The sequence below is a fragment of the Pituophis catenifer genome, unplaced genomic scaffold, assembly GCF_029215685.1.
Source record: "Pituophis catenifer annectens isolate HBS135680 unplaced genomic scaffold, rPitCat1.0.hap2 SCAF_1, whole genome shotgun sequence".
In the NCBI taxonomy this organism is placed as follows: Eukaryota; Metazoa; Chordata; class Lepidosauria; order Squamata; family Colubridae; genus Pituophis; species Pituophis catenifer.
In genome coordinates, this window is record NW_027256881.1 from 51,398,670 (window position 1) to 51,424,065 (window position 25,396).

Genomic DNA, 25,396 nt, shown 5'->3' on the forward strand with positions numbered 1-25,396 from the left:
AACGTTATTCACCACAAGATTTGGCAACGTGGAAATGAAACACGCCTAACGCGCGAGTCTCCTGAATGGGGGGGGGGGGGAAGGACCACTTTGAATTTTGGGCCGTCCGGCCTCTCTCAAGAGGCGCTGTTTCCGTGACGTCACCCGCCCGCGGGAGCCAATGGGGCCGCGACGAAGAGGCGGCTGTCTGCTGAGGCCCGCCTTCCCTTCAATGTGAGAGCGAGAGTCAGCCGAGTAGCGGGCCGCCGCTTTGTAGCTCGTGAGGCTCGAGAGAAAGAACCTCCGGCAAGCCACGACCCGGTGGCGGCTTTTCCTCCGGCATGGGAAACTTTGTGGCAAGAGAAGATTTCGAGTGGGTCTACACCGACCAGCCTCACGCCGACCGCCGCAAGGAGATTTTGAGTGAGTCCGGGAGGAAGGGGGTGAGGGAGGGCTTTCCCCACCTCACCCGATTCCGGGGCTTGGGCCGCCTAAAGCCTCTTGTGAGGCAGGCGCTGCCGCGCTGCGCCAATGCCTTATGTGGAGAAGGGAGCTCGTCCCGTCCGGCTGGCGAGGAGGGGCGGCGGCGGCGGCGTCTTATGTGAGGCCTTTCGTGGTGGGAGAGGCTGAAGCGACGGCGGGGAGGCAGGAGGGCGAGCAAAAACATCTGTGGGCTCAGTGAGTCACTTCCGAAGGAGATCTAGTACTACAATAGGCGTAGCTGGCTCTTCTCGACGCCCCGTCGACTGTCTCTGGGTTGATTTCCCCCTCTCCCCTCCTTTATTTATTTAATTTTATTTTATTTTATTTATTTAATTTTATTTATTTGTCAAGCGTGTATGAGATAACAGATATAAGTGTAAACATGCTTATGGATACATGAAATGGATACGGAGAAAATGGGGACATTAGGCACGTTGGTGCGCTTGACCCAAGTCGGTTAAATGCTAGTTTCTTCTTGGCCGGCGGTCACGTAGGACTTACTTCACGTGACATCTCAGCTGTGTGGGTTTTACCATGAACTCCCCAAAGAAAAGGTGGGAACTCAAGTCAGAGTTTATAAACACGTTTATTTGCTGATTGATTAGGCTGATACCCTGCCTATCTTTTAGGAATTCAGTTCGCCTCTCCCATTTTTTTCTGTACAACAGCAATCTTCTGAAGGAAGGTCAGCCTAAAGGGGGTGAAACTCAGGAAACTTCCATGGTTGAGTGTCAACTGGAACCTGGGTGTCTCTGATCCCAATCAACACTCCTTAATCATCCATTCATATTTTTTTCCCAGCCTTCTCCTAGATTGCACTCATTTTGCCCTTGGGCATTCCCGGGCTAGTGCAACACCTTAATCACTATGCTGGAACTCCACCTACTGCTTTTTAAAAAGTCCCTGTGTGTGTAGATGTGTAATTTGGAAATGTGATTTTAATATAAGATATGGGTATTTGCATCTATACAATTTTAATAATTTCTAGCCTTATGTCTGGTTGTGAAAGCTGAACACTGATGAGTAGCCAGGAGATCAGTGAGCCAAGTAAAGGATGCCTGCTTTCTTGATGTGCTGATCATTCTTTATGCAAAAATGTAAGGGAAATAAAAATTTGTGTTTAACACACAAATTTGCTGAGGGAAATGGAAGATGGATATATAATATTAAAGAGAATGTTGTATTCATTCTTAAATAACTTGTAGGTTGAAAATAGTTGGAGTTAAATATTTATTCAGGTTGCCATCAAGAATTGAATCCAATCTGATGATGTCCAATATGCAGACTGACAGGACTTTTTAAATGTTTCACAATATTCCATGAAGTATTGAAAAATAAACTGTTCTATTTAAACAGTTTAAATTTGCCTTCCCTATGTCTTGGAGTTTAATTATTAATTTTTATTACGTGTTTACATTAGTAAAAGACAGATACAGAAATATAAGAGCCGCAGTGGCGCAATGACTAGAATGCAGTATTGCAGGCTACTACTGCTGCCTGCCTGCAATTTGGCAGTTTGAATCTCACCATGTTCAAGATTGATTCAGCATTCCAGCCTTCCGAGGCTGGTAAAATGGGGACCCAGATTGTTGGGAGCAATATGCTTACTCTGTAAATCACTTAGAGCTGTAAAACACCGTAAAGAGGTATATAAAAATGCAGAAAAAGAACAAAGTTAAAAGGGAAAGAAGCAACTTCAATCCTTCTTTACAAACTTATTATTCCTCCCCTTTCCTTAATATTACAATAATTCCTTCATCCTCTTATTCAAACTTTTTTCAATAATCAAATTTAGAAATCAGCATAACACACAAACCACATCAAGAAAGCTTTCCAAAACACACTTGGTAAACCAAAAAACCTAGCAGCCCTAGAAAACAAACAGGAATTTACAGCATACAAGGTAAAGATTGCAACAGCCACTATGTAGGACAAACAGGCAGAAGACTAGCAAAACATGAACGCCAATTAGCAATCCGAAGATATGATGAAAACTCTTTAACAACATATGGACAACTTAACCATAGTTTCAACTGGGAAACTGACCATCATAGGTCAAGCCAAGTCCAAAAATGTTAAAGTACCTGGAAGCCTGGCACTTTGACAAGCTGATCATCAATAAACATGTAGACATTAACATCTATTTACTGTGTAAAAGACAAACTACAAGCCAAAAAAGGAACAGAGGGATAAAAATACCACCCCACCAGCAAGCAACACCCAGATGAGAATAGATTAACACCAAGATTAACATCAGACCAACAACCAAGAAGTGAACAATAACCCCAATCAAGGAACTACCAAACAAGCTAACAGTAAACAACCCAACCAAAGCACCTCCAAGACCACGCCCATCAACACTCACAAGGCAAAGTGGCTGCAAGAAACCCTTGAGCCACAGAGCAGAAGTCACAAGCATCCTGGGAAACCAAGCCACCTTGGCGCACTCCAACACTACATCGTTAGACTGTAGCTGCCCTAGTCCAACATTGGTGTGAACCACAGCCACAGCCATTCTCAGCATGGCGTGAGGTCACAACCGCTTCAGGAAACCCTAGCTCAGCCCACCTCTTCTGCCCTGCATTCCATCTCCTTAGCTCAGGGGTCTACAACCTTAAATGCTCAAAGAGCCATTAGGACCTGTTTCCCACAGAAAAGAAAACACCGAGTCACAAAACATTGGTGGGCGTGGCCAACTTGATGTCACTCACTTCCACCCATGCCTACTCAGCCAGTCACATAACCCCCTAGCCACGCCTACTCAGCCAGTCATTAGGGCTCCGGAACCGCAGGTTGCTGACCCCTGCCTTAGCTGATCTTTGCCATCTTCTCCCTCCTACTTCTGATGGGGTGTGCCCAATGTAGCCCTTTGCTGGCCATGTGAGGTCTTCTCCCCCAGGTCTTGCAAAGAAATTGCTGTGTTAGGGTGTGTGTAAAACGTATTTGTTGCTTGTGCAACAAGCAGAGCAGAAACACACAGGGAAGGAGAAAAACGTGCATATGATGTTGGGAGGAAAGTCTTGTATTGGCCTGCAAAGGTAAGAAAAAAGGCCGTAGATAGTGGAGTGCAGGAGGCCAAAAGAACTGAGATGGAAGGGACTTAGGTGGGGAGAGTTGAAGTACCCTTGCAGTCATAAATGTGGGCGGGTTGCCAAGTATCCAAACTTTGATCACATGATCACAAAGGTACTACAATGGCCATAACTTTGGGAACTGGGTGTAAGTGCTATTGATTAAGTGCTACTGTAAATTCAAAGTTGTTGAATGAATGGTTGAAGCTTGAGGGCTACCTGTAGTATGTAAATTTGTACTAACTCAACCATTCTTTAATGTAATCATCTAACTTTTGAATTAGTTTTTATTGAAATTTCAATTCTGTTCAAACAGTCAGTTGATATCTATTCTCTTTTTTCAACAGGAAAACATCCAGAGATAAAAACCTTGATGAAACCAGACTACAATGTGATCTGGTTGGTTGTACTTATGGTGTTTGCACAACTTGTTGCTCTTTATCTAGTTAAAGATTTGGACTGGAAATGGGTTGTATTTTGGGCATATATATTTGGCAGCTGTCTCAACCATTCCATGACTTTGGCAATTCATGAGATTGCTCACAATAGTGCCTTCGGCAATTCTAGATCTTCCTGGAATCGATGGTTTGGAATGTTTGCCAATCTCCCACTTGGTGTACCTTACTCCATATCATTCAAGAGATACCACATGGATCATCATCGTTATCTTGGTGCAGATGGAATTGATGTGGATATACCTGCCAATTTTGAAGGATGGTTTTTCTGTACTCGTTTTCGAAAACTCATGTGGATTATTCTACAGCCACTTTTTTATGCTGTTCGACCCCTCTGTATTAATCCCAAACCAATATCTCGATTGGAAATCATTAATTTATCAATTCAATTTGTCTTTGATGTTCTTGTATACTATTTCCTAGGAATAAAATCATTGTTCTATCTTCTGGCAGGAGTAATATTGGGGCTGGGCTTGCATCCTATTTCAGGACATTTCATAGCCGAACATTATATGTTTTTAAAGGGATATGAAACATACTCATACTATGGACCACTGAATAAACTTACCTTCAATGTTGGCTATCATAATGAACATCATGATTTTCCTAATATTCCTGGAATAAATCTTCCACTGGTAAGTAAATATTAGTACATTTATTTTGTTTTTGCAGCTAAATGTTTAAAAGCCGATTTCATGAATATGCTATTTTATAGCCAATTAGATTCCTGCTGCAATTCAATATGTAGCATAGTCATAATACTTTGAAATTCATATAGGATGTCTGTACTTTCATTACAATTACTTACATACTAACCTACCATTACAACTACTAAGTGTTTAGAAAGGAATTATAAAAGTAAATGTTTAATGAACTAAACACAGTCACTGTTTCAAATATAGAATAGAATAGAAGAATAGAATTTCTTATTGGCCAAGTGTGATTGGACACACAAGGAATTTGTCTTGGTGCATATGCTCTCAGTGTACATAAAAGAAAAGATACGTTCATCAAGAATCATAAGATACAACACTTAATGATAGTCATAGGGTACAAATAAGCAATCAAATCATATTAGGAAACAGTCAATATAAATCGTAAGGATACTAGTAACAAGTTACAGTCATACAGTCATAAGTGGGAGGAGATGGGTGATAGGAACGATGAGAAGATTAATAGAAATGCAGACTTAGTAACTAGTTTGACAGGTTGAGGGAATTATTTGTTTAGCAGAGTGATGGCATTTGGGAAAAAACTGTTCTTGTGTCTAGTTGTTCTGATGTGCAGTGCTCTATAGCATAATTTTGAGGGTAGGAGTTGAAACAGTTTATGTCCAGGATGCAAAGGGTCTGTAAATATTTTCACAGCCCTCTTTTTGACTCGTGCAGTATACAGGTCCTCAATGGAATGCAGGTTGGTAGTAATTGTTTTTTCTGCAGTTCTAATTATCCTCTGAAGTCTGTGTCTGTCTTGTTGGGTTGCAGAACCAAACCAGGCAGTTATAGAGGTGCACATGACAGACTCAATAATTCCTCTGTAGAATTGTCTCAGCAGCTCCTTGGGCAGTTTGAGCTTTCTGAGTTGGCGCAGAAAGAACATTCTTTGTTGTGCTTTTTTGATGATGTTTTTGATGTTAGGTGTCCATTTTAGGTCTTGCGATATGGTAGAACCTAGAAATTTGAAGGTCTCTTATTGTTGATACTGTGTTGTCTAGTATTGTAAGAGATGGAAGGGTTTCTCCTAAGGTCTACCACCATTTCTATGGTCTTGTGTGTGTTCAGTTCCGGTTGCATCACGAGGCTTGTTCCGGTTGCACCATGAGGCTAGTTGTTCAACCTCCCATCTGTATGCGGATTCATCGTCTCGAATGAGACCAATCACTGTTATGTCATCTGCGAACTTCAGTAGTTTAATAGATGGATCGTTAGAGATGCAGTCATTGGTATATAGAGAGAAGTGAGAAGCGCACACAGCCTTGGGGGGGCTCCTGTGCTAATTGTACAGGTATCTGATGTGATTCTGCTTAGCTTCACCTGCTGCTTCCTGTTGGTTAGGAAGCTTATGATCCACTTACAAGTGTGTTCAGGTACCTCTAGCTAGTTTAGCTTAGTTAGAAGAGTATCTGGAATGATGGTATTGAATGCTGAACTGAAGTCTACAAAGAGGACCCTTGTGTAGGTCTTTGGAGATTCAAGATGTTATAGGATGTAATGCAGAGCTGTATTAATAGCATCATCTGTTGATCTATTTGCTCGATATGCAAATTGCAAGGGGTCTAACAGCGGATCTATGATTGTTTTCAAGTGGGACAGCACTAGCCTTTCAAAGGTTTCCATGACTACAGATGTTAGAGCAACTGGTCTGTAGTTGTTCAGTTGCTTGATGGTGGGCTTCTTCAGCACTGGGATGATAGTAGAGCATTTGAAGCAAGAAGGAACATAGCACATCTCTAGCGATTTATTGAAGATTCGGGTGAAGATGGGGGCCAATTGGTCAGCACAGACTTTTAAGCAAGGAGTTATCTTGTCTGGGCCTGGAGCTTTTCCTGGCTTTTGTCTATGAAATCGGTCTTGCACTTCCTTTTCTGTGATCACTAGGGATTGTGAACCCCTAGGGAGTCAGTTGTAGGAGGCTTGGCTGTTGTTGGTGTGTCTGACATGGAGGTTGTGGAGATAGGTGGCTATAGTTTCCTTTCAAACCTGCAGTAAAACACGTTCAGGTCATCTGCCAGTTATTGATTTCCTTCAGCTTGGGAAGGAGGTTTGCCGTAGCCAGTGATATTTTTAAGAGTTTTCCATATATTTGCTGGTTCATTTGTTGAGAATTGATTCTTTAGCTTTTCAGGGTAGCTTCTTTTTGCTGCTCTGATCTCCCTTGTTTATACATTTCTGGCCTGATTGTACAGCATTTTATCACCTTATTATATAATGCTTATTCAGAGCAGTAGCATATATTTAGCTAAGATTCTTTAACAGAGGATAAGGGATAATGATATCACATATCACCATTTGATGAAGTTCAGGTATTTTTGGCAAAGTAGACTCTTCACAATCATTGATGTAAGAAAGGGATTTATAATTACTTCAGGGCAGATGCTTCCAAGCAGGCCTTAACTGAAAGTATATACCGTATTTTCCGGCGTATAAGACGACTTTTTAACACATGAAAATCTTCTCAAAAGTCGGGGTTCGTCTTATACGCTGGGTGTCGTTCTCTTGTAACCAGGCAGACCAACCCGAAAGGCTCTGACGAGCCTTAAATGGCTCTGGCAATCCAAGCTCTGACGATCCCAGCTGAGTTGCCTGCTAATCAGGCAACTCAGCTGGGATCGCCAGAGCTATGTAAAAGGAAAAAAGTTTTTTCTTTTTACATGGCTCTGGCGATCCAAGCTCTGACGATCCCAGCTGAGTTGCCTGCTAATCAGGCAAATCAGCTTGGATCGCCAGAGCCATGTAAAAGGAAAAGTTTTCCCCCTCCAGCTTGCTTACCTCAGCTGCTAGTCGCAACGCTTGCCTTGCTTCATTTGCCTGAATCCATTCCATCAGCAAGCAACTCCCTGCCTGCAATCAAGCAGGCAGGAGTTGTGGACTTCAACTCCCAGAATTCCTCAACCAGCAAAACAAAGCTGGCTGAGGAATTCTGGGAGTTGAAGTCTACAAGTCTTAAAGTTGCCAAGGTTGGAAACCCCTGTTCTATTGGGTAAGTTTTTTTTCCCCTTTGGGAGGTTTAAAAAAAATAGTTAATTGGGGTTTTTTTTAGTTGTTCTTTTTTAGACCTAGCCATTTAAAGTTTAGGAAGTTTTAAATTTAGCTTTCATATAAAAATAAAAATAAAATAAAATAATATTTGTGGAGCTTTCTGAGATTTAGTGTATTTCTGTAGTGTTTCACTAACTACACAAACACACAAAATCTCACAAAGCTGTATGTGGAATTTTGTGTGTGTAAAGTGTGAAAGTTGGGTTTTTGGGCTTTTTGTGGCTGTGTGAGGTTCCTGCTTGTTTGCAGGGGCCATTTTGGGTCTAGCACAGCTGCTTTTACATTGTGGGTGAGCCAGTTGTGTTGTGTTGTGTGTGTGTAAAGTGTGAAAGTTGTTTTTTTGGGGCTTTTTGTGGCTGTGTGAGGTTCCTGCTTGTTGCAGGGGCCATTTTGGGTCTAAGCACAGCTGCTTTTACATTGTGGGTGAGCCAGTTGATATTTTTTAATTTTTATTTGGTATGCGTTGGAAGAGGGGTAGTCTTATACGGCGAGTGTAGGCCAAACCCTATATTTTAACAGGAAAAGTCGGGGGTCGTCTTATATGCCCAGTCGTCTTATACGCCAGAAAATACGGTACATGTAGCCTGCAGTTCAAGTTTGCACAAAAAATGTTCTATAAAGTTAGCTAATATTTCAAATTTAACATAACTTCCACCACAGTGTTAATAAGTTGTCTTGTGTCAAGTCAATCATCAAGTTTAGTCTATTACACCATTTCTGTACACATACAGTGCTTGCTTCTTCTGTGGCTTCAGGAGACTTGTTTCAGATTTAAGACCTGTTAGATTTACAACAAACATATCATTGGGGTAAGAAGCAAACATAGGCTGTGCTGGCCCTCCAGAAAAGTTTGAAGAGAAAAGGGGTGAAGAGAAAAGAGTGATGAAATAGTTTGATATTGAAACACCGGTATTTACATTGATCATGGTTTTATGAAAGAATGATAAAGAGGAAGTGTACAAATCAAAAAGATTGATTTCCCTGCCTCAAAAGTATAAAATCTAGCTGCCACTTGGATATGTCACCTTCCTTAGAGAAAATGGGGATTTCTTGGCAGCTTGATAGCAAGAGAAATGATACCATTATATAATAACAAAGCTTGAAAAGTAATATAAAGTAGTCTAATAATTTCTCAAGAACATAGTTGCTATACCTGTTAGATTATGTTTCTGTTTTAAACTAATACCCCTTAGGGTTGTCCACCCCCCTCAAAAAAGATACCCTTTGCTGTTTTTAGTTTTTGCTAGTTTTGTGGTTTTATTTGAGAGCATTTTTTTTTCCTGTTGACGGCCTTAACAGTTTTATTAGCAGTTTGATTGAGGAGCTAGAGGAAATAAGTTTATACAGTTTGCCTTGCTGATTTTGAAAGAACAATTCATGGGATAGAAGAACATGGTGATCGAGCAGTGTCAAAATTTATAGGGCATAAATAAGGATATCTTGCCTAGATACTAGGACTATCCAGAGTTGTCATGGGTTGGGCAGCCATACAAGTCAAGCAAATAAATCCAAACTGAATAAACAGATGTGAGAATGAGCATTTCATTACAGAAGATATTAGGACATGGAATATTTTATGGTGGAATAAACTGCCAAGATACTTCTTTTGGAAGAATTAGTGAAAATTATTTGAAATTAATCCATTGACAGTATTATACTTGCCAATTCTTTTAGCAAGAAATGTAAGGATAGTGTTTAAGGAATTTTTACACATTCAATTTCTATAGCTGTCTATCTTAAACAAGCAATTCTATTGGAAGGGATGTAACCGAATTGGAACATAATGGTTCATTGGTGGAAACCAGTTTTTAGGAAGATAAATAATCTGTATACCACCAGTTCTAGCAATACCTGAATTATGTCTTTTAAGTTTATACTGGTAATAGGAAAGATATCTATACCTCAGAAATAGAAGGTGATTGGTATTCAAGTGCTAGACTTTGGTACTCCAAAATTGCTAGAAATGATTTTAATAACACCAAGAAAACTCTTAATATTTATAACTGAAGTATATATATTAGGTACAACTTCTCTTTTAATGTAATATTTTTATGGGAAATGTAAAGGTGTCTTAAACTACAGTACTTATATTTAGTACTCAAGTGATAAGAGAATTTCTTAATTTGTTCCCAGATGGGACACACTTGAAAGTGTTTCTTACTGGTTAGTTGATTCAGTTTGGGATTGGAATACACAGTTGTCTGTTGATGTGTATTCAGCATCATGCTTATGAGGCTTTGAAAATGAGTTTTTTGCATTTTTTAAAATTAAAGATGGAATACCGGATTAATACATATATACGTATCTTTTCAATTTTAGCTAAAGAAAATGGCTCCTGAATACTATGACCACTTACCACAATATAACTCTTGGATTAAAGTGCTTTATGATTTTGTGATGGATGATACTGTCAGCCCATATTCACGTGTGAAAAGACCTGTAAAAGGTGATGAGAAACAAGAGTAACTTTCTGACAAAAAATTTCTTCACAAACTCCAAAGGCGTGTCTTCGTAGTGGCTGGAACAAGATGTCACTTGATAAATAACTTGATGGCTTGTAATCTTGACCAAGGCTAAAATATGGATATATTGTTACATTTTTAAAAAGGTCTCTGAAAAATTAAAAACATTGATAGAATTAGAATGTTCCTTCTTTTCCATTTTTTTCTGACATAGTTCTGTGCATGTTATTAATACAGTAACTTGATTCTTTAAACTTAGTTGTTTAAATTTATACAATTTGTTTCAAGTATCTGCTGACTACAACTCCTACATATTTCTTATTTTACTAAGTGTAATTATTAAATAAACTTCTAGTTAATATTAATTTTGATTTTGATTTACATGGTATATTAAAATGTCTGGCTTCAGTCTCTTCCAGATAATGTATGTTATGGATTAGCATATGTAATGCTAATATAGCAGATAGACAGTATTGCATTATGATTATTTAAAAAGTATAAGCTCCTTAAAATATCAGTACTCTCTGACTCAAAATGAACATGTTAGCTATTTGGAAACAATTGTATTACATTTAATTAAAATTAGCATACATCTATCAGAAGCTTGTCTTTGGAAAACAGTTTTTTATTCTGTGGAATAAATTCAACGATATGATAGCATATTTTGCATTTATGAAAAAAAGAGTTTTTCTTCTCTTCTTCTACTTGAAGCCCCAGACAGAGCATGTCTTCAGATCTTATTTGGAGGATATCCAGAACCTTCAGAACATTTTGGTGTACAAGGGTAAGGTGAACTTGCAGGTAGTGGAATTTAATTTGGCAGCACTGTCATTTAGTAGGACACTTCTATTTTGAAAATATTGGTATGTTGCTACTCTATGTAGAATATGAAGTGTGCAAATATATCATATGAAATAGGGATAGGAATTAAACTCATGTAAGAAAATTTTCTGAGTACTTGAATGGTATATACTAAATTTTATCAATACAACTATGCACAATCTTCTGGAAAATGTAGTAAAAATAAATATGGTGAAGCTAATTTTTTAATAGCTTCTAAAATCTTATTTATGGTGCTTCAGTATGTTTGGGAAGGGAGTGGCATAAAAATGTTTTACTATTACACCGAACCTTGAAATAGAAAGTATTGAAAGAGGCTAGATAGGCTAGAAGTGCTGCCAAAAGTTATGTATTTAACATAGTCATATCAACCTTTTAAGATGCAATTCAGAGCGTGTATACTGCACCCCACCTCATGCAAACATATTAGTGACAGGCAAAACATAACACTTTTGGTTTGATCACATTTTAAAGGAAAGATAAGTTGTAGATTACATTTTGATTTTTGAACACAAAATGGAGGTTCACAAGGTGACATATGTAATATAACAAATTGATTAGGAAAGCTGTTGTTTCCCAAGAACAGCAATACTGGATAAAGCCAAAGCCTGTTATAGGCCAACATTCTGCATCGTATTAATTACCACAAGTTACACAGTGTGTGAAGAACTGCTTTTTATCTGTTTTTAATCTTTTTCCAATCAGCTTCATTAAATGACCCATGATCCTAGTGTCGTAAGAATGATTCTTGTCCACTTTTCTATGTCATGAATTATTTGATTCACCTTTGCCATGTTCTCAATCAACTTTGTTACGTTCAGGTTTTTCCCCTCTCTAAAGTACACCAAACATTCCAGCTTTTCTTACAGGGAAGATATTTAAGATCCCTGACATTATGGTGGCTCCCTTCTGCACTTTCCCTTATATCTTAAGGTCCATAACTGGACAGAGTTTTGCAGAAGTGGGCACATCATAGATACAGTATGTATAATGGCAGTACAATGTTGATATTTCTATATTCAATCCATTTCCTAATGATGTCTCGCATGGAATTTCCTTTTTCACAGTTGCTTTGTCTTGCTCACATTTTCACAAAGTTATCCACTATGACCCCAAGAACTTTTCTTAAGTTATGAGTAGCACAGACCATATCACATTATGTATTTTTTATTTGCAGAAGTCATATAACTGCATCTGTCCATCTTTTGAATTTTTTATCAATAAACTCAAATACATTTAATGCACAAAAATTAGCATAAAAATAAAGCATTTTATTTAGTAGCTTTAAAATATTTAGTTTTCAATTTGCCACCCATTTTGTGGTTCAGGCAACTGTAATTGGGAGGAGTAATGCTAAATTATAGTTGACTTTTATAATTGTTGCATTGATTGAACTATAGGCAGAGATAGATTCTTAAGGGTGTAAAGTGACATCAAATATATTTTCTAATTTGTCAGCCAATATAAATACTTGTGTAGGAGAAAAATATATCTTAACAAACTGGAGGCTGCATTCTTTTCCCAAAGTCTTTTGGACGTGATCAGGGTCAAACCCAGTTCATCACCTTCTCCAATCCTATCAAACCCAAACTGATCCTCCTCGCCTCCAGACAGTCCCCCTACAAGCCCACCCAAACCATAGAATAGAAGCTGCCTCACCAGCAAATAGTGTAGCCCAAGGGCACTCTTAAACAAGGAAACTGAAACCTAAAAATTTCCTAAAGATCCATCCTCTCTCAGCTGATGGCTCCAATATTCCATCTCCTTTAACAATGAACTGAAAAGTCTGGTTCTGCCTAACAATAGAAACAGCTCCTGGTACACTGGTCAGCAAATCAGATCTCCAGACCTTCCTGCCTTGTAGCTCCCAACTTCTGTAAAAGAACTACTTTTCCATTGTTTGCAATACATGTTTTTTCTTCTCAGTGTTGGGTTCGTTATTTATTCGATCGAATCCATGCCTATACTCCTGGAGAGGGCAAATAGTCTCATAACTGCTACCAGCATCTGAAGTGAAGTTAATATGCTGTAGAAGTTTTGCAAATGATCCTTGATTTACCAGAATTCTATTGGTTATTTTGAGGAGGAAATATTTTGTTGCTTAGTTTCAACAATGGTGCTATCTTTATATAAACAGAGCAAACCCCATTCCATTCTCGCAGTAAAGATGTTTACCTAGCTGGGTAACATTTGTAAGCAGGTAACGATGCTCAGAGGGCACCAGACTCCAAGGTGCTACATCATGGGTGTCAAACTCAATCACGTCATGTGACATTTTTTGCCTTTACGGAGCCAGGGTGGGCATGGCCTGCGCATGACACATCTGGCCCGCAGGCCACCAGTTTGACACCCCTGTGCGACATCATTTCATTATAGTTCTTAACTAACATGAAGAGCTCTAGGAAATTAAGTGACCCATAGTTGGCAAAAGCAACTTCTAGCTGTTTAGCATCAAATTATTTAAAAAGGCTTACATTTTATTATGTTTTATGTTAAAATTGACCTTTTTAGGATTATTTAAATTTAGTTACATTGCATTGCATCACAATATATAAAAGAAAACTCATGTTGATAATTGAAGTACAAAGATTTACTTTGTGTCACTTTGTGTCACACTTTGTGTCACTTATTTACTTTGTGTCACTTATATGTGACACGCTTCATTGCGAAGGTTGTTGAGAGTGTGGTCGCGCAACAGTTTCCACAATTCCTGGAGGAAACATCCTATCTAGATCCGTTCCAGTCGGGTTTCAGGTCTGGGCACAGCACGGAAACGGCATTGGTCGCGTTGGTGGATGATCTCTGGAGGGCTCGGGACAGGGGTTATTCCTCTGTTCTGGTCCTATTAGATTTCTCAGCGGCTTTTGATACCATCGACCATGGTATCATGCTGCACCGGCTGGAAGAGTTGGGGGTGGGAGGCACTGTGTTGCGGTGGTTCTCCTCCTTTCTCTCCGACCGGTCGCAGTTTGTGTTGGCAGGGGGGCTGTTAAGTGCTGTTAAACAGCTGTTTTCTATACCCTCTCAAAGTTATTCAATAACAAGACACAGAGGAGAATGAAGACACTCAAGAAAATATTTTATGACAGAAACTTTTTCTAAGACCATAGTAAGGGCTGGGTTCCACCAAGAGTCACTAATGAAAAATGGAACTGGGACGGATTATCTTCTAGCTATTTTCCTGGATAGCAGTACCATTGTAAAGACTGGGTTTGTTCTTCTGAACATGCAAACATAGACTTGAATGTTAAGACTGCAATGTTATAGCTGCCCACAGTGAAGCTAGTCCCTCAGCATCTGATAGTCAGGTACAAGATCACAACATAACTCCTTCCTCTTTATTAATGAATAAAACTGCTATTCTCAAAAAACAACAATTTGGCCATGCATCCTTTCAGAATGTCATACATTTGATCCTAATTCAAATTACATACCTGCTGCTTAGTTCCAGCCTAATCTAGCAAGAATAAATGGTCAGGCAGGATTGTAAGTTTCATGTGAATGCTGTATTCTCCAGTATTTTATGTATCAAAATATCAAAAGAGAAAAAATAGTTGAAAGGAAAAATTACATAGATTTTTTCTGGAAAATATCAATAGCAGAGGTGATGAAGGGCAAAACTGTGCTAATGCTGAGCTTCAATTTGCACTCACGCCCCATGTCCCTCCTGGTTGGTGCTGACCTCCCGGGAGGTTACACGAAGCTGGCTCCAGGGGATTATCAACGCTTCCTTGAGTGAGGGTGTCTTGCCATCCACCTTGAAAGAGGCGGTGGTGAGGCCCCTCCTCAAGAGCCTTGGTACTACAGTGGTTTAAAGCACCCTGTTATTAACACAGCTGCCTGCAATTTACTGCTGGTTCGAATCTCTCCAAGGCTCAAGGTTGACTCAGCCTTCCATCCTTTCTAAGGTAGGTTAAATGAGGACCCAGTTTGTGGGGGCAATAAGCTGACTTTGTATAAATATACAAAAGTATGAAGGCTATTGCTTAATGCACTGTAAGCCGCCCTGAGTCTCCGGAGAAGGGCGGCATATAAATCAAATTAAAAAAAAAAAAAAAAAAGAAGCCTGCTCTGGATCCGGCTGTTTTGGCTAACTACCGTCCGGTCTCCAACCTTCCCTTCTTGGCGAAGGTTGTTGAGAGTGTGGTGGTGCGACAGCTTCCTGGGTACCTGGATGAAGCTGTCTATCTGGATCCGCTCCAGTCCGGCTTCAGGCCTGGGCACAGCACAGAAACGGCATTGGTCACATTGGTGGATGATCTCTGGAGGGCTCGGGATAGGAGTTGCTCCTCTATCCTGGTCCTGTTAGATCTCTCAGCGGCTTTTGATACCATCGACCATGGTATCATGCTGCGCCAGTTGGAGGGGTTGGGAGTGGGGGCACCGTTCTGCGGTGGTTCTCCACCTATCTCTCCGACTGGTCACAGTCAGTGTTGGCAGGGGGGCAGAGGTCGACCCCGAGGCGCCTTGTTTGTGGGGTGCCTCAGGGGTCAGTCCTCTCGCCCCTTCTGTTCAACATTTATGTGAAGCCGCTGGGCGAGATCATCCGTGGCTTTGGGGTGAGATACCACCAGTACGCTGATGACACCCAGCTGTACATCTCCACCCCAGGCCACCCCAACGATGCCCTTGAAGTGATGTCCCAGTGCCTGGAGGCTGTCCGGATCAGGATGGGGAGGAACAGGCTCAGGCTCAACCCTTCCAAGACTGAGTGGCTATGGCTCCCGGCATCCCGATATAGTCAGTTGACTCCATCACTGACTATTGGGGGCGAGTCTTTGGCCCCCACTGAAAGGGCTCGCAATCTGGGAGTCCTCCTGGATAGGCAGCTGTCTTTGGAGGAACATCTGACGGCTGTTACCAGGGGGACCTTTTATCAGGTTCGCCTGATTCGCCAGTTGCGGCCCTTTCTTGATCGGGATTCCTTGTGCACAGTCACTCACGCCCTCGTCACCTCTCGCCTTGACTACTGCAACGCTCTCTACATGGGGCTCCCCTTGAGGAGCACCCGGAGGCTCCAACTGGTCCAGAATGCAGCAGCGCGGGTAGTGATGGGAGCAACATGGCGCTCCCATGTAACACCGCTCCTGCGCGAGCTGCACTGGCTCCCGGTGGTCTTCCGGGTGCGCTTCAAGGTGTTGGTTATCACCTTTAAAGCGCTCCATGGCATAGGGCCTAGCTATCTCCGAGACCGACTGCTGCTACCGATGACCTCCCATCGACCCGTGCGCTCCCACAGAGAGGGCTTCCTCAGGGTGCCATCAGCCAAACAATGTAGGCTGGTGGCCCCCAGGGGGAGGGCCTTTTCTGTGGGGGCTCCCACCCTCTGGAATCAGTTGCCCCCGGAGATAAGAAGAATCCAGGACCTCAATGCCTTCCGTCGTTCCCTGAAAACCTATCTTTTTCAGCAAGCTGGGTTGGCTTAAGAAGAAATTTTTAAAATTTTTAAATTCTTTTAATTAGTCTGTGATTCTTAACTTTCGGGCCAAAATTTATATATATTTTGAAATGTTTTAATATTTGTATTCTATGTTTTTTATCTTGGCTGTACACCGCCCTGAGTCCTCAGGGAGAAGGGCGGTATATAAATTGGAAATTAAATTAAATTAAATTAAAATTAAATATGTGGCCCTTGGCAAGCTTTAAAAGATAGTATGTTTCAGTCACCCACACTATTCCATGATCTACATTCAATGCTCGCTCTCTTCTTCTTGTGCCATATCTGTCATCAGACATTGGTGATCATGTTGGCGATCCTATTTTAACCAGCAGCCGCATGAAAAAGTGCTGCTGAGTTTTGTCCAAACCAGTCCCTTAGATACCCTCTTTAGAAAGTGAATAATCAACAAGAAACTTTAAATAAAAATATTTTATGCTTGCACTGTTAACACCAAAGGAAAAAAAATCTTAAAATGATAGATACTTGTGATGAGCTTGGTTTATTATATCATCTAACACCACATACAAGTGCGAATGATCTTACATGGGAAGGTTATAATGCCTGACTACTTTGTATTTTCTTTTACTTGAAATATAGATAGTGGGGTCTTGCATAGTTTATAGCAAATCACTGATTCACTTACTAAGTGTACTGTGCTATTTGGCAACAGATTCCTAGGCATTCAAATAGTCTTTCAGGACTTGGATCGCCTGATATCAGGCAGAGAGCTCTATCACAGAGATGGCTTTTGAAAGAGCCCTGCTGCTAAAGGAAGAGCTAGCTTATACATTAACATATTAATCCTTTAAAAGAAGTTCAACAATTCTGAAATTATAGGCATACAAAACTGAGATCATGTCCTATATCCCAAAAGGTTTTCTGGAAAACAGGATCAGGAGAATGCATGGCAAGCGTTAGGAGTCTTCTGTGTCATCCAAGTATCACCGGTTCAATGATTGGCGCAGCTCTTCATACATTATTTGGTCCTAATAATGGCAATAAATGAAGGAAAAATTGAAAACTCCTTTAATAATGCAATACTTTAAAGCGCTAGTAATTATTTTAACTTTGCTCCAGGAAGAAATATATAATCATGTGTTGGCAATGATTTGGCTATCCATTTGGAAGATGAAGCAAAGGGAAAGGTAAGCATTTTTAGAGTATAATTTGCTTTTTCCCCCCTTTTATAAACTGGTATTACACTGTTACATCAGTAGATTAAAATATGCATATTGCTGTCTAAGCAGTTCCTATTGTCAGCATGCTCTGCTTCCTTACTTCAAGACAAGCTCTATAATATATTTTGCATTGTTCTGTTAAAAAGCTACTTAAAAGAAACCAGGCAAAGTAGAACTGTAATCACAATGCAAAAGATTGCTATAATTTAATTCAGAAGTCAATATTAAGAGAGCTAAGCGCTGGGGGTGAAGTGTTGAGATCAGCAATTTCGTGCAAACTCATCATGTGAGGAACTGAAGGGATTTAAAAAAAATAAATATCCACATCAGGCTTTCCTAACACCGTGTCTTGCAACTGACAGTCATGTCCTCTGCCCACCCCACCCCCCAACTTTCAATATCTACATGAAGTCACTGGGGGTAGTCGTCTGTTGGTTTGGTGTAGTACCACCGATATGTGAATGATACTCAGTTATAATTTCTGTCCTCAGCTGCCCAAGTGAAGTTACTGAGGTTCTTTCCAATAATTGGATGGGAAAGAACAGGTTGTGGCTCAATCTTGCCAAAATCTAGATTTTGTGTCCCTCAGATCTGGGATATATCCTGTTTCCCTCAAAATAAGACATCCCCTGATAATAAGCCCAATTGGGCTTTTGAACGCATGGCAATAAGGCCAAGCGCTTATTTCAGGGTTCAAAAAAAATAAAATAAGGCAGGGTCTTATTTTCAGGGAAACACGGTATAAAGCCCGGAAATGAAACATGTGAAAAAGGCCTTCATCCTGCAATGGACAGACAATGGCTAAAATGAAGATGATGATGAAAGCCTAGGAATAGGTTACTTGAAGGACTGCCTTCTAAGAACGACTGCGCATCCTACATGATCCCATAGGCAGGGCATGCAGCCAGGTTCTTTTAAATCTTGTCATCTTATGGGATCTATGAAGCATGCCTTTTCTGTGGTTGCTTCTGCCCTCTGAAACAATCTGCCCCCCCCCCACCCCGATATAAAAGTTCCAACTTTACTCGCCTGTAAAAAAGCTGTTAAGATCTGGTTCTTCTTTCAGGCATTGAGGCCAGTTGAATGAGAGATACTTTGTGACTTGTTTTGTTATGTTATGTATTTGGTTGCTATTTTATATTTGGTATTTATCACATCACATAAACCTCTTGCCCACATACACACATCAGAGTTTCTAATGAAATGTAATGGAATGTACGGGTAATTGATTATAATTCAAAATTCAACTACTCCAATCAGTCTGAGTTACTGTGAACACATATACATTGTATTTAGTATGGATTGCTGCAGTGATTCTGGAAGATTGTTACATTTCTGATAGATAGATAGATAGATAGATAGATAGATAGATAGATAGATAGATAGATGTGTGAGTGAGTGAGTGAATGAGTGAGTGAGTGAGAGAGAGAGAGAGAGGAGAGAGAGAGAGAGTGTAGATATTTGGGCTTTCCCTTTTGAATTATAGAAATATTTGCTAGGATGGAATAATAGTAATAAAGGAAATTGAGATGAGTAAAAATGAACAATTGTTAAGAAAATGCTAGTTCTGGTTATTAACATTGAGGAATGAGAGACAAGAGCTGGCTGGAATAGAAAAATAGTTCTAGAAGATTTGCTGAACAAAAGGCTAGAATAATGTCTAATTGTTAACAGGTGCAAAAGCATAATAAAACTCTGATAAATGGAGTAACTTACAAAATACACTGCTCAAAAAAATAAAGGGAACGCAAGCAGAAGACATCTGAGATCTGAATAAATGAAATAGCCTTACTAAATACTTCGTTCGTTACAGACAGTAGTTTTGTGTTCCCTTTAGTTGTTTGAGCAGTATATAAACTACTGTCTGTAAAGAACAAAGTATTTAATAAGGCTATTTCATTCATTCAGATCTCAGATGTCTTCTGCTTGTGTTCCCTTTATTTTTCTGAGCAGTATGTTACAAGAACATTACTTGCCAATGTTCAGGCTAGAAGTTTTGAAACAGTTCTGGAGAACATCATTTTCCATTGATAGAAAGTGATAATCTTGAAAAGTCCTTGTTTGCTTCTGTTATATTTTGTTGGGATTAAGGTGCTCTTTCCTTAACAACCACTCATTCAGCGATTGTTTGAACTTGCAATGGTACTGAACAAGCAGTACTTATAACCTGGTCTTCAGAATTCTGCTTGTCACAGTGTCCTTGCATCACATGATTGTGAATGTTGCAGCATCCCACAGTCATCATTTGTGACCTTTGCTGGCTTCCAACAAGCAAAGTCAATGGGGAAGCCAGCAAACATGGTGTCTTTGTTTAAGGACCTATGATAATTTGCTTAATTCTAACCAAGCATGTTAGAATTATTGCTAAGTGGTGCAGTCATGTGATGTAGCATTTTATAACTGCATCACCTAGCAATGCAATTTCAGTCCCAATTATTAAGAACTGAAGATTACCTGTATTGGGAATTTAGCATAATAATAATCCTTTCAAAAACCACATCTTCCTTCCTAAAACATTTCTGCAATAGTCATACTTACCACCAGTACAGTTGGGAAAAAAATGGTGTGGCATCGGGTGAAAGTCTTAAGTGAATAAAGGCAGCATACTTTGAACAATTAAGATATTTGGTGCATTTTATATTTCACTCAAAGTTGATCTATGGCATATTACTGTGTTTTCCTGAAAATAAGACCCTTTCTTATGTTTTTTTTGAACCCTGAAATAAGCACTTGGCCTTATTGTCATGCGCTCAAAAGCCCGATTGGGTTTATCAGGGGATGTCTCATTTTGGGAGAAACGGGGTATATGAGATTTTAAAGAAGTATAAAGCTCTGGGCCATGCATATTTCTTTACAATGTTCTATGAACAATCTGGGTCACCAACTGAAAATTTAAAAGTATTTACCTTTGGAGTTATAGAGGATTTCACTTTCTTAAAAGCTTCTTCAAAATGTATTTTGCCAACTCTAATTTCCCCTGTGAAGACTGCAGTACAAGAAACACTTACTATAATTGAAGAAAATGATAACTTTGATAAAATAAAATGTATATTGATCAACAAAATATTAAGAATGGAAGGAGAAACAAGAAGTTCTTTAATAATTAATAAGACAATTTGCCACAGAACTATTTTTTTCTCTCTACTTATTTTTCGTGCATTTCCATGTTTATTTGCTAGAGTTATGAAGTTGTTGAAAAAACCCTCTAATTTGCTAGAGTGCGTCCTCAGGTCTAATTCAATGGGAAATATCCCCTGATCAATTCTGTTTATAAGATTTATCAAGAGAAGGCCAAAATCAAGAAGTTTGAAAATTTTGCATACAACTAATTCAGTATCCATTCTTCTACAGTCTTCTGCTTAAAGAGGTGAGAATCTTGAATTCACAGTTATTTCAAGCACTCTGCAAGAGTTGAGTTACACTATGTAATGAACTACAGGCACTGGAAAGAAACAGCATCCATTTTCAGAAACGACTATTTTCCACTGGCTCTTCAATGAGGGCAGCTGTTTGCTCAAAAGTGCCTAAAAGACTTTGCCCTGGATTATATATTAAGAGAGCACTGAAACATAGTTAAGTAGCATGTGCCCTTTCTCCTTCTTCCATTAAAAAATAAGGATATATTTAATAAATAACTCACCACAGGATTTTAATATCACCATCAGCTAAAAGATGATAAAACCAGGGTTGGTTTTTAAAATTAATACTAATGTATTTTTTTCCTTTTTTATCATAGGGTCTATGGCTACCTTGTTTGGAATTCTTAGCTTTTGCCTATTAACTGGCACTTTATAAAGGCTTATTTATACATAAAACTCCATGAGTGAAAATAGTATAAATAGCCCTCAACTTACAACCAGTTGTTTAATGATTGTTCGAAGTTTCAACAGCACTGAAAAAAGTTAGTGACAACTGGTCTCGCACTTATGACTAACACAGCATCCTATGACCATCTGTCCAAAATTCAGGTGCATGGCAAGCAGCATATTTGCAACGTATTTACAATGGTTGCAGCACCCTGGGATCGTGTGATCGCCATTTGTGACCTCAGTTGGCTTCTGACAAGCAAAGTCAATAAGCAAAGTCAGAGTTAGAGTTACTTAGCAATAGCAGTGATTTGCTTAACGACTGGCAAAAAAGGTCTTAAAATTGAACATAACTCACTTAACAACCGCCTTACTTAGTAATGGTTATTTTGGTTGCAACTGTGGTTGTAAGTCAAGGACTACCTGCAATGATATGATTATTTCTAATCTAATCCAACTCTCCATTCCCAGCTAAACCAATTAACCTTATTCTATTCTTCATAGAGTTTGCCTACAAAAAATGAAATGTAGCAAGAAAACCAGAGGCACAAGTGCAATTTGGAAAACACTGTTTTTGATACAAACACACCCACAAAAACATCGGAAGATGTTCATTAGATCAAACCCAGTTAAAACCGTCATAACAAAACAGTACAGTCAGCGTTTCCTTTTAATTAATTTAAAACCTAATCTTTAAAAGCAGTGCATTACTATAGAATGTAAATTGTGGAAATAAATTTTTGATCTGTTGGCATTAATGAAAAGTAAAGAACTAGTTAATCCTCTTCACTTTGTGATTTGTCTTCAATCTTAAATCTGAAAACAGATGTCATATTGTTTGAAACTGAATCCAAATTACTTATATGTAGATCATATTGAGAGGAAACTGCTTGAAAATATTTAAGTGAGAGTAATTTAGTTTCTATAACCTCCTGGTTCTTCCTTGCTCTACAGTGTCTACAAACAAAAGAGGCAATTATATTAGTGTCATGCATCACCAGGATTATTTCACAAAGCTTCTAGTAAACATTACCATAGATTTGTTTATTAATGATTGGTAGAAAAGAGACAGAAATGGAAAAGTTTGCTTGAATTATACTGCTTGCTCAAGTTTCTATTTAGCAAGAGCAACTCTTGCATGCCAGACTGAAATTTCAACTGCATTTCTGTTTTTTCTTGTACCAAAGAGAGTTCTACTTATCAGTGTATTTTATTCTAAATCACATCCCGAGTTCAGTTAAATTCCAGACTGTCTATAGGTAGTCCTCGATTTAAAATAGTTCATTTAGTGACCTTTTTTAAAAAAAATTGATTTATATGCCGCCCTTCTCTGGAGACTCAGGGCGGCTTACAATGCGTTAAGCAATAGCCTTTATACTTTTGTATATTTATACAAAGTCAGCTTATTGCCCCCACAAACTGGGTCCTCATTTAACCTACCTTAGAAAGGATGGAAGGCTGAGTCAACCTTGAGCCTGGTGAGATTTAAACTTACAGTAATTGCAGACAGCTGGTGTTAATCACAATGCTATCAGTCTGCTGAGCCACCAGGCTCTCTCTTTCTCATTTGAAGTTACAACAGCACTGAAAAAAGTGACTTATGACCATTTTCACACTTAGGACCGTTACAGCATCCCCATGGTCACGTGATTTACATTCAGATGCTTGACAACTGACTCACATTTATGATGGTTGCAGTATCCTGAGGTCATTTTGCAACCTTCTGACAAGCAAAGTCAATGGGGAAGCCAGATTCACTTAAGAACCATGTTACTAATTTCACAACTTCAGTGATTCACTTAACAAATGTGGCAAGAAAAGTTGTAATATGGGGCAAAGCTCACTCAACAAATTTCTCACTTAATAACATACATTTTGGGCTCAATTGGGGTCATAAATTGAGGGCTATCTGTAGTGTTTTGACCGCTGAAGGCTGTCCAATATTTCACGCTCAACTCTTTTCTAGCCTGCCTTTAAACATTAGCTTCTTAGTCTTGAAATACCAATGCACATTTCAGTATTTTGGATATTTTCCCCTTTTTTTCCTTCGTGGCGCAGCAGACTAAAGTGCTGTTAAGTAGCACTTAACTGCCAGCTGCCTGCAATTACTGCAAGTTCAAATCTCACCAGGATCAAGGTTGACTCAGCCTTCCATCTTTCCGAGGTAGGTAAAATGAGGACCTGGATTGTGGGGGCAATAAGCTGACTTTGTATAAAAAGAACACCGCTTGGGGGGGGGGGAGCGAAAGTCGTACTAAGCAGGGATATACAAAAGTATGAAGGCTATTGCTTAACGCATTGTAAGCCGCCCTGAGTCTCCGGAGAAGGGCGGCATATAAATCGAACCAATCAATCAATCAATCAATCAATCAATCAATCAATCAATCAATCAATAAATCAATCAATAAATAAATAAATAAATAAATAAATAAATAAATAAATAAATAAATATTATAGTGCTAGACAACCCAGTGTAGATAAAAAAAAAATAACATTTTCATGCCTACCAAACCTTTAATTAACAACTTCCTTTCACTGTTTTTAGTGTGTCTTTAGTTTAGAGCAATCATATAGCAATTCTGCACTGTGGGAACTCTGAAATAAAATAATGAAAACATGCAAAGGTTCTTAAACATCTGGTCATTAAGAAAATCTGCCTTAAGTTATAATATGCCATTTCCCCCTTCTTACTGTTCTTGTTTGCAGGACTGAACATTGTCATTTGCTGTTTTAGGGCACAAACAGAAGCTTCTCGCACTAGAGCTGAAAGATCTGCTCCTCTATAAAGAAAAAAAAAAGAAAAGAAAAGCACTGGTTGTTACGATTCTGCAGAGTTTGGTGAACCAGCAAATCCCACCTGGGGGTTGGCTACACCCACCCAGTTGAGTTGGCCATGCCCACTCAGTCACATGCTCAGCCAACCACGCCCACCCAGCCAGTCATTAGGGCAGAGAACCAGTTGTTAAAAAATTTACAGTCCACCACTGACAAAAACATAGCCAAATAATTGCTAGTATTCAATGGTAACAACCTATCCTTTTAAGAAGTTGTTCAACAGACATTTAAAATCTGTTACTGCTTTCCAAGATAGGCAGATAAACTTAAAACTGAATTATTAATTTGGAAATTCATACGGAATTTCAGTCAAAAGTTGTGGTCATAAGTTGAGGTACCATGTGACATGACTCAATTTTACAATTGTCATAGAACCAGTCACCATGGCCATTAAGCAAATCACATGGCTAAGTGAACCACATGGTTGTTACATGAATCCAATACATCCAATGGGGTTGAATTCTATATTGCATTGAGATAACCTGGCAGACATTGTAAATGGTTGTAGCACAGATAAAACGCTACTTTTCCAGAGACCAATCTGCCTGCTACCTTCTGTAGTAACTGAAATATCTGGGTCACTGTAGATCCAAAATCAAAATCAATCCCAGATAAACACATTAGATTATCAAGGGTGTGTGTGCCACAGGGCCATATCATACGTCATGTGCTGTTTAACATTTTTATCAGCAGCTTGAGAGTTCAGACTTTGCAAATGACAGAAAACTTGAATGGATGGCTAATACTTTAAACAAGGGACAGAAGATTCAGAAAGACCTAGATCAGTGATGGCAAACCTTTTCGGCACTGAGTGCCAAAAAAGGGAGCGTGTGCGCGTGTGTGCACTTCAAGCACTTGTCTGGGCCGTAACCCAGAAGAGGAGCTGCCAATGACGCATGCGCATGCCTGAAAATGAATTTCTGGTTTCTGGCCCACGCTAGTCAGCTAGTCTTCCGAGTTTCTGGCGTGGAATGCGCTTGCAGCAATCAGCTGCCCCGGGCACATGCTCATGCAGGAAAACGGAAGACCAGCTCTTCCAGTTTCTGGCACTGCCACACGCAAAAAGGTCAGCTAATCGTTGCGCGTATA

General features: G+C 39.4%; 2 protein-coding genes across 3 annotated transcripts in view; one reads left to right on the forward strand and one right to left on the reverse strand.

The window, feature by feature from the left end:
• Positions 1 to 207: 207 nt before the first annotated feature.
• Positions 208 to 10,810, forward strand: DEGS1 (delta 4-desaturase, sphingolipid 1). Its single transcript, XM_070949377.1, has 3 exons — positions 208 to 402; positions 3,881 to 4,623; positions 10,066 to 10,810. The coding sequence occupies exons 1-3, from the start codon at positions 321 to 323 to the stop codon at positions 10,210 to 10,212; spliced, it is 972 nt and encodes a 323-aa protein (XP_070805478.1). The 5' UTR covers positions 208 to 320; the 3' UTR covers positions 10,213 to 10,810.
• Positions 10,811 to 16,941: 6,131 nt separating this feature from the next.
• The window catches only part of NVL (nuclear VCP like), a 59,900-nt gene continuing 51,445 nt past the window's right edge, over positions 16,942 to 25,396 (reverse strand). The window contains exons 21-23 of one of the 2 annotated variants that reach the window (XM_070949398.1): positions 24,164 to 24,252; positions 20,573 to 20,652; positions 16,942 to 17,474 (exon numbers count right to left, since the gene is read on the reverse strand). In XM_070949398.1, coding sequence (XP_070805499.1) covers positions 17,430 to 17,474; positions 20,573 to 20,652; positions 24,164 to 24,252 — 214 coding nt within the window. In that variant the 3' untranslated portion in view covers positions 16,942 to 17,429. Of the gene's footprint in view, positions 17,475 to 20,572; positions 20,674 to 24,163; positions 24,253 to 25,396 lie in introns of both variants that reach the window. The other variant, XM_070949388.1, reaches the window with a different exon arrangement.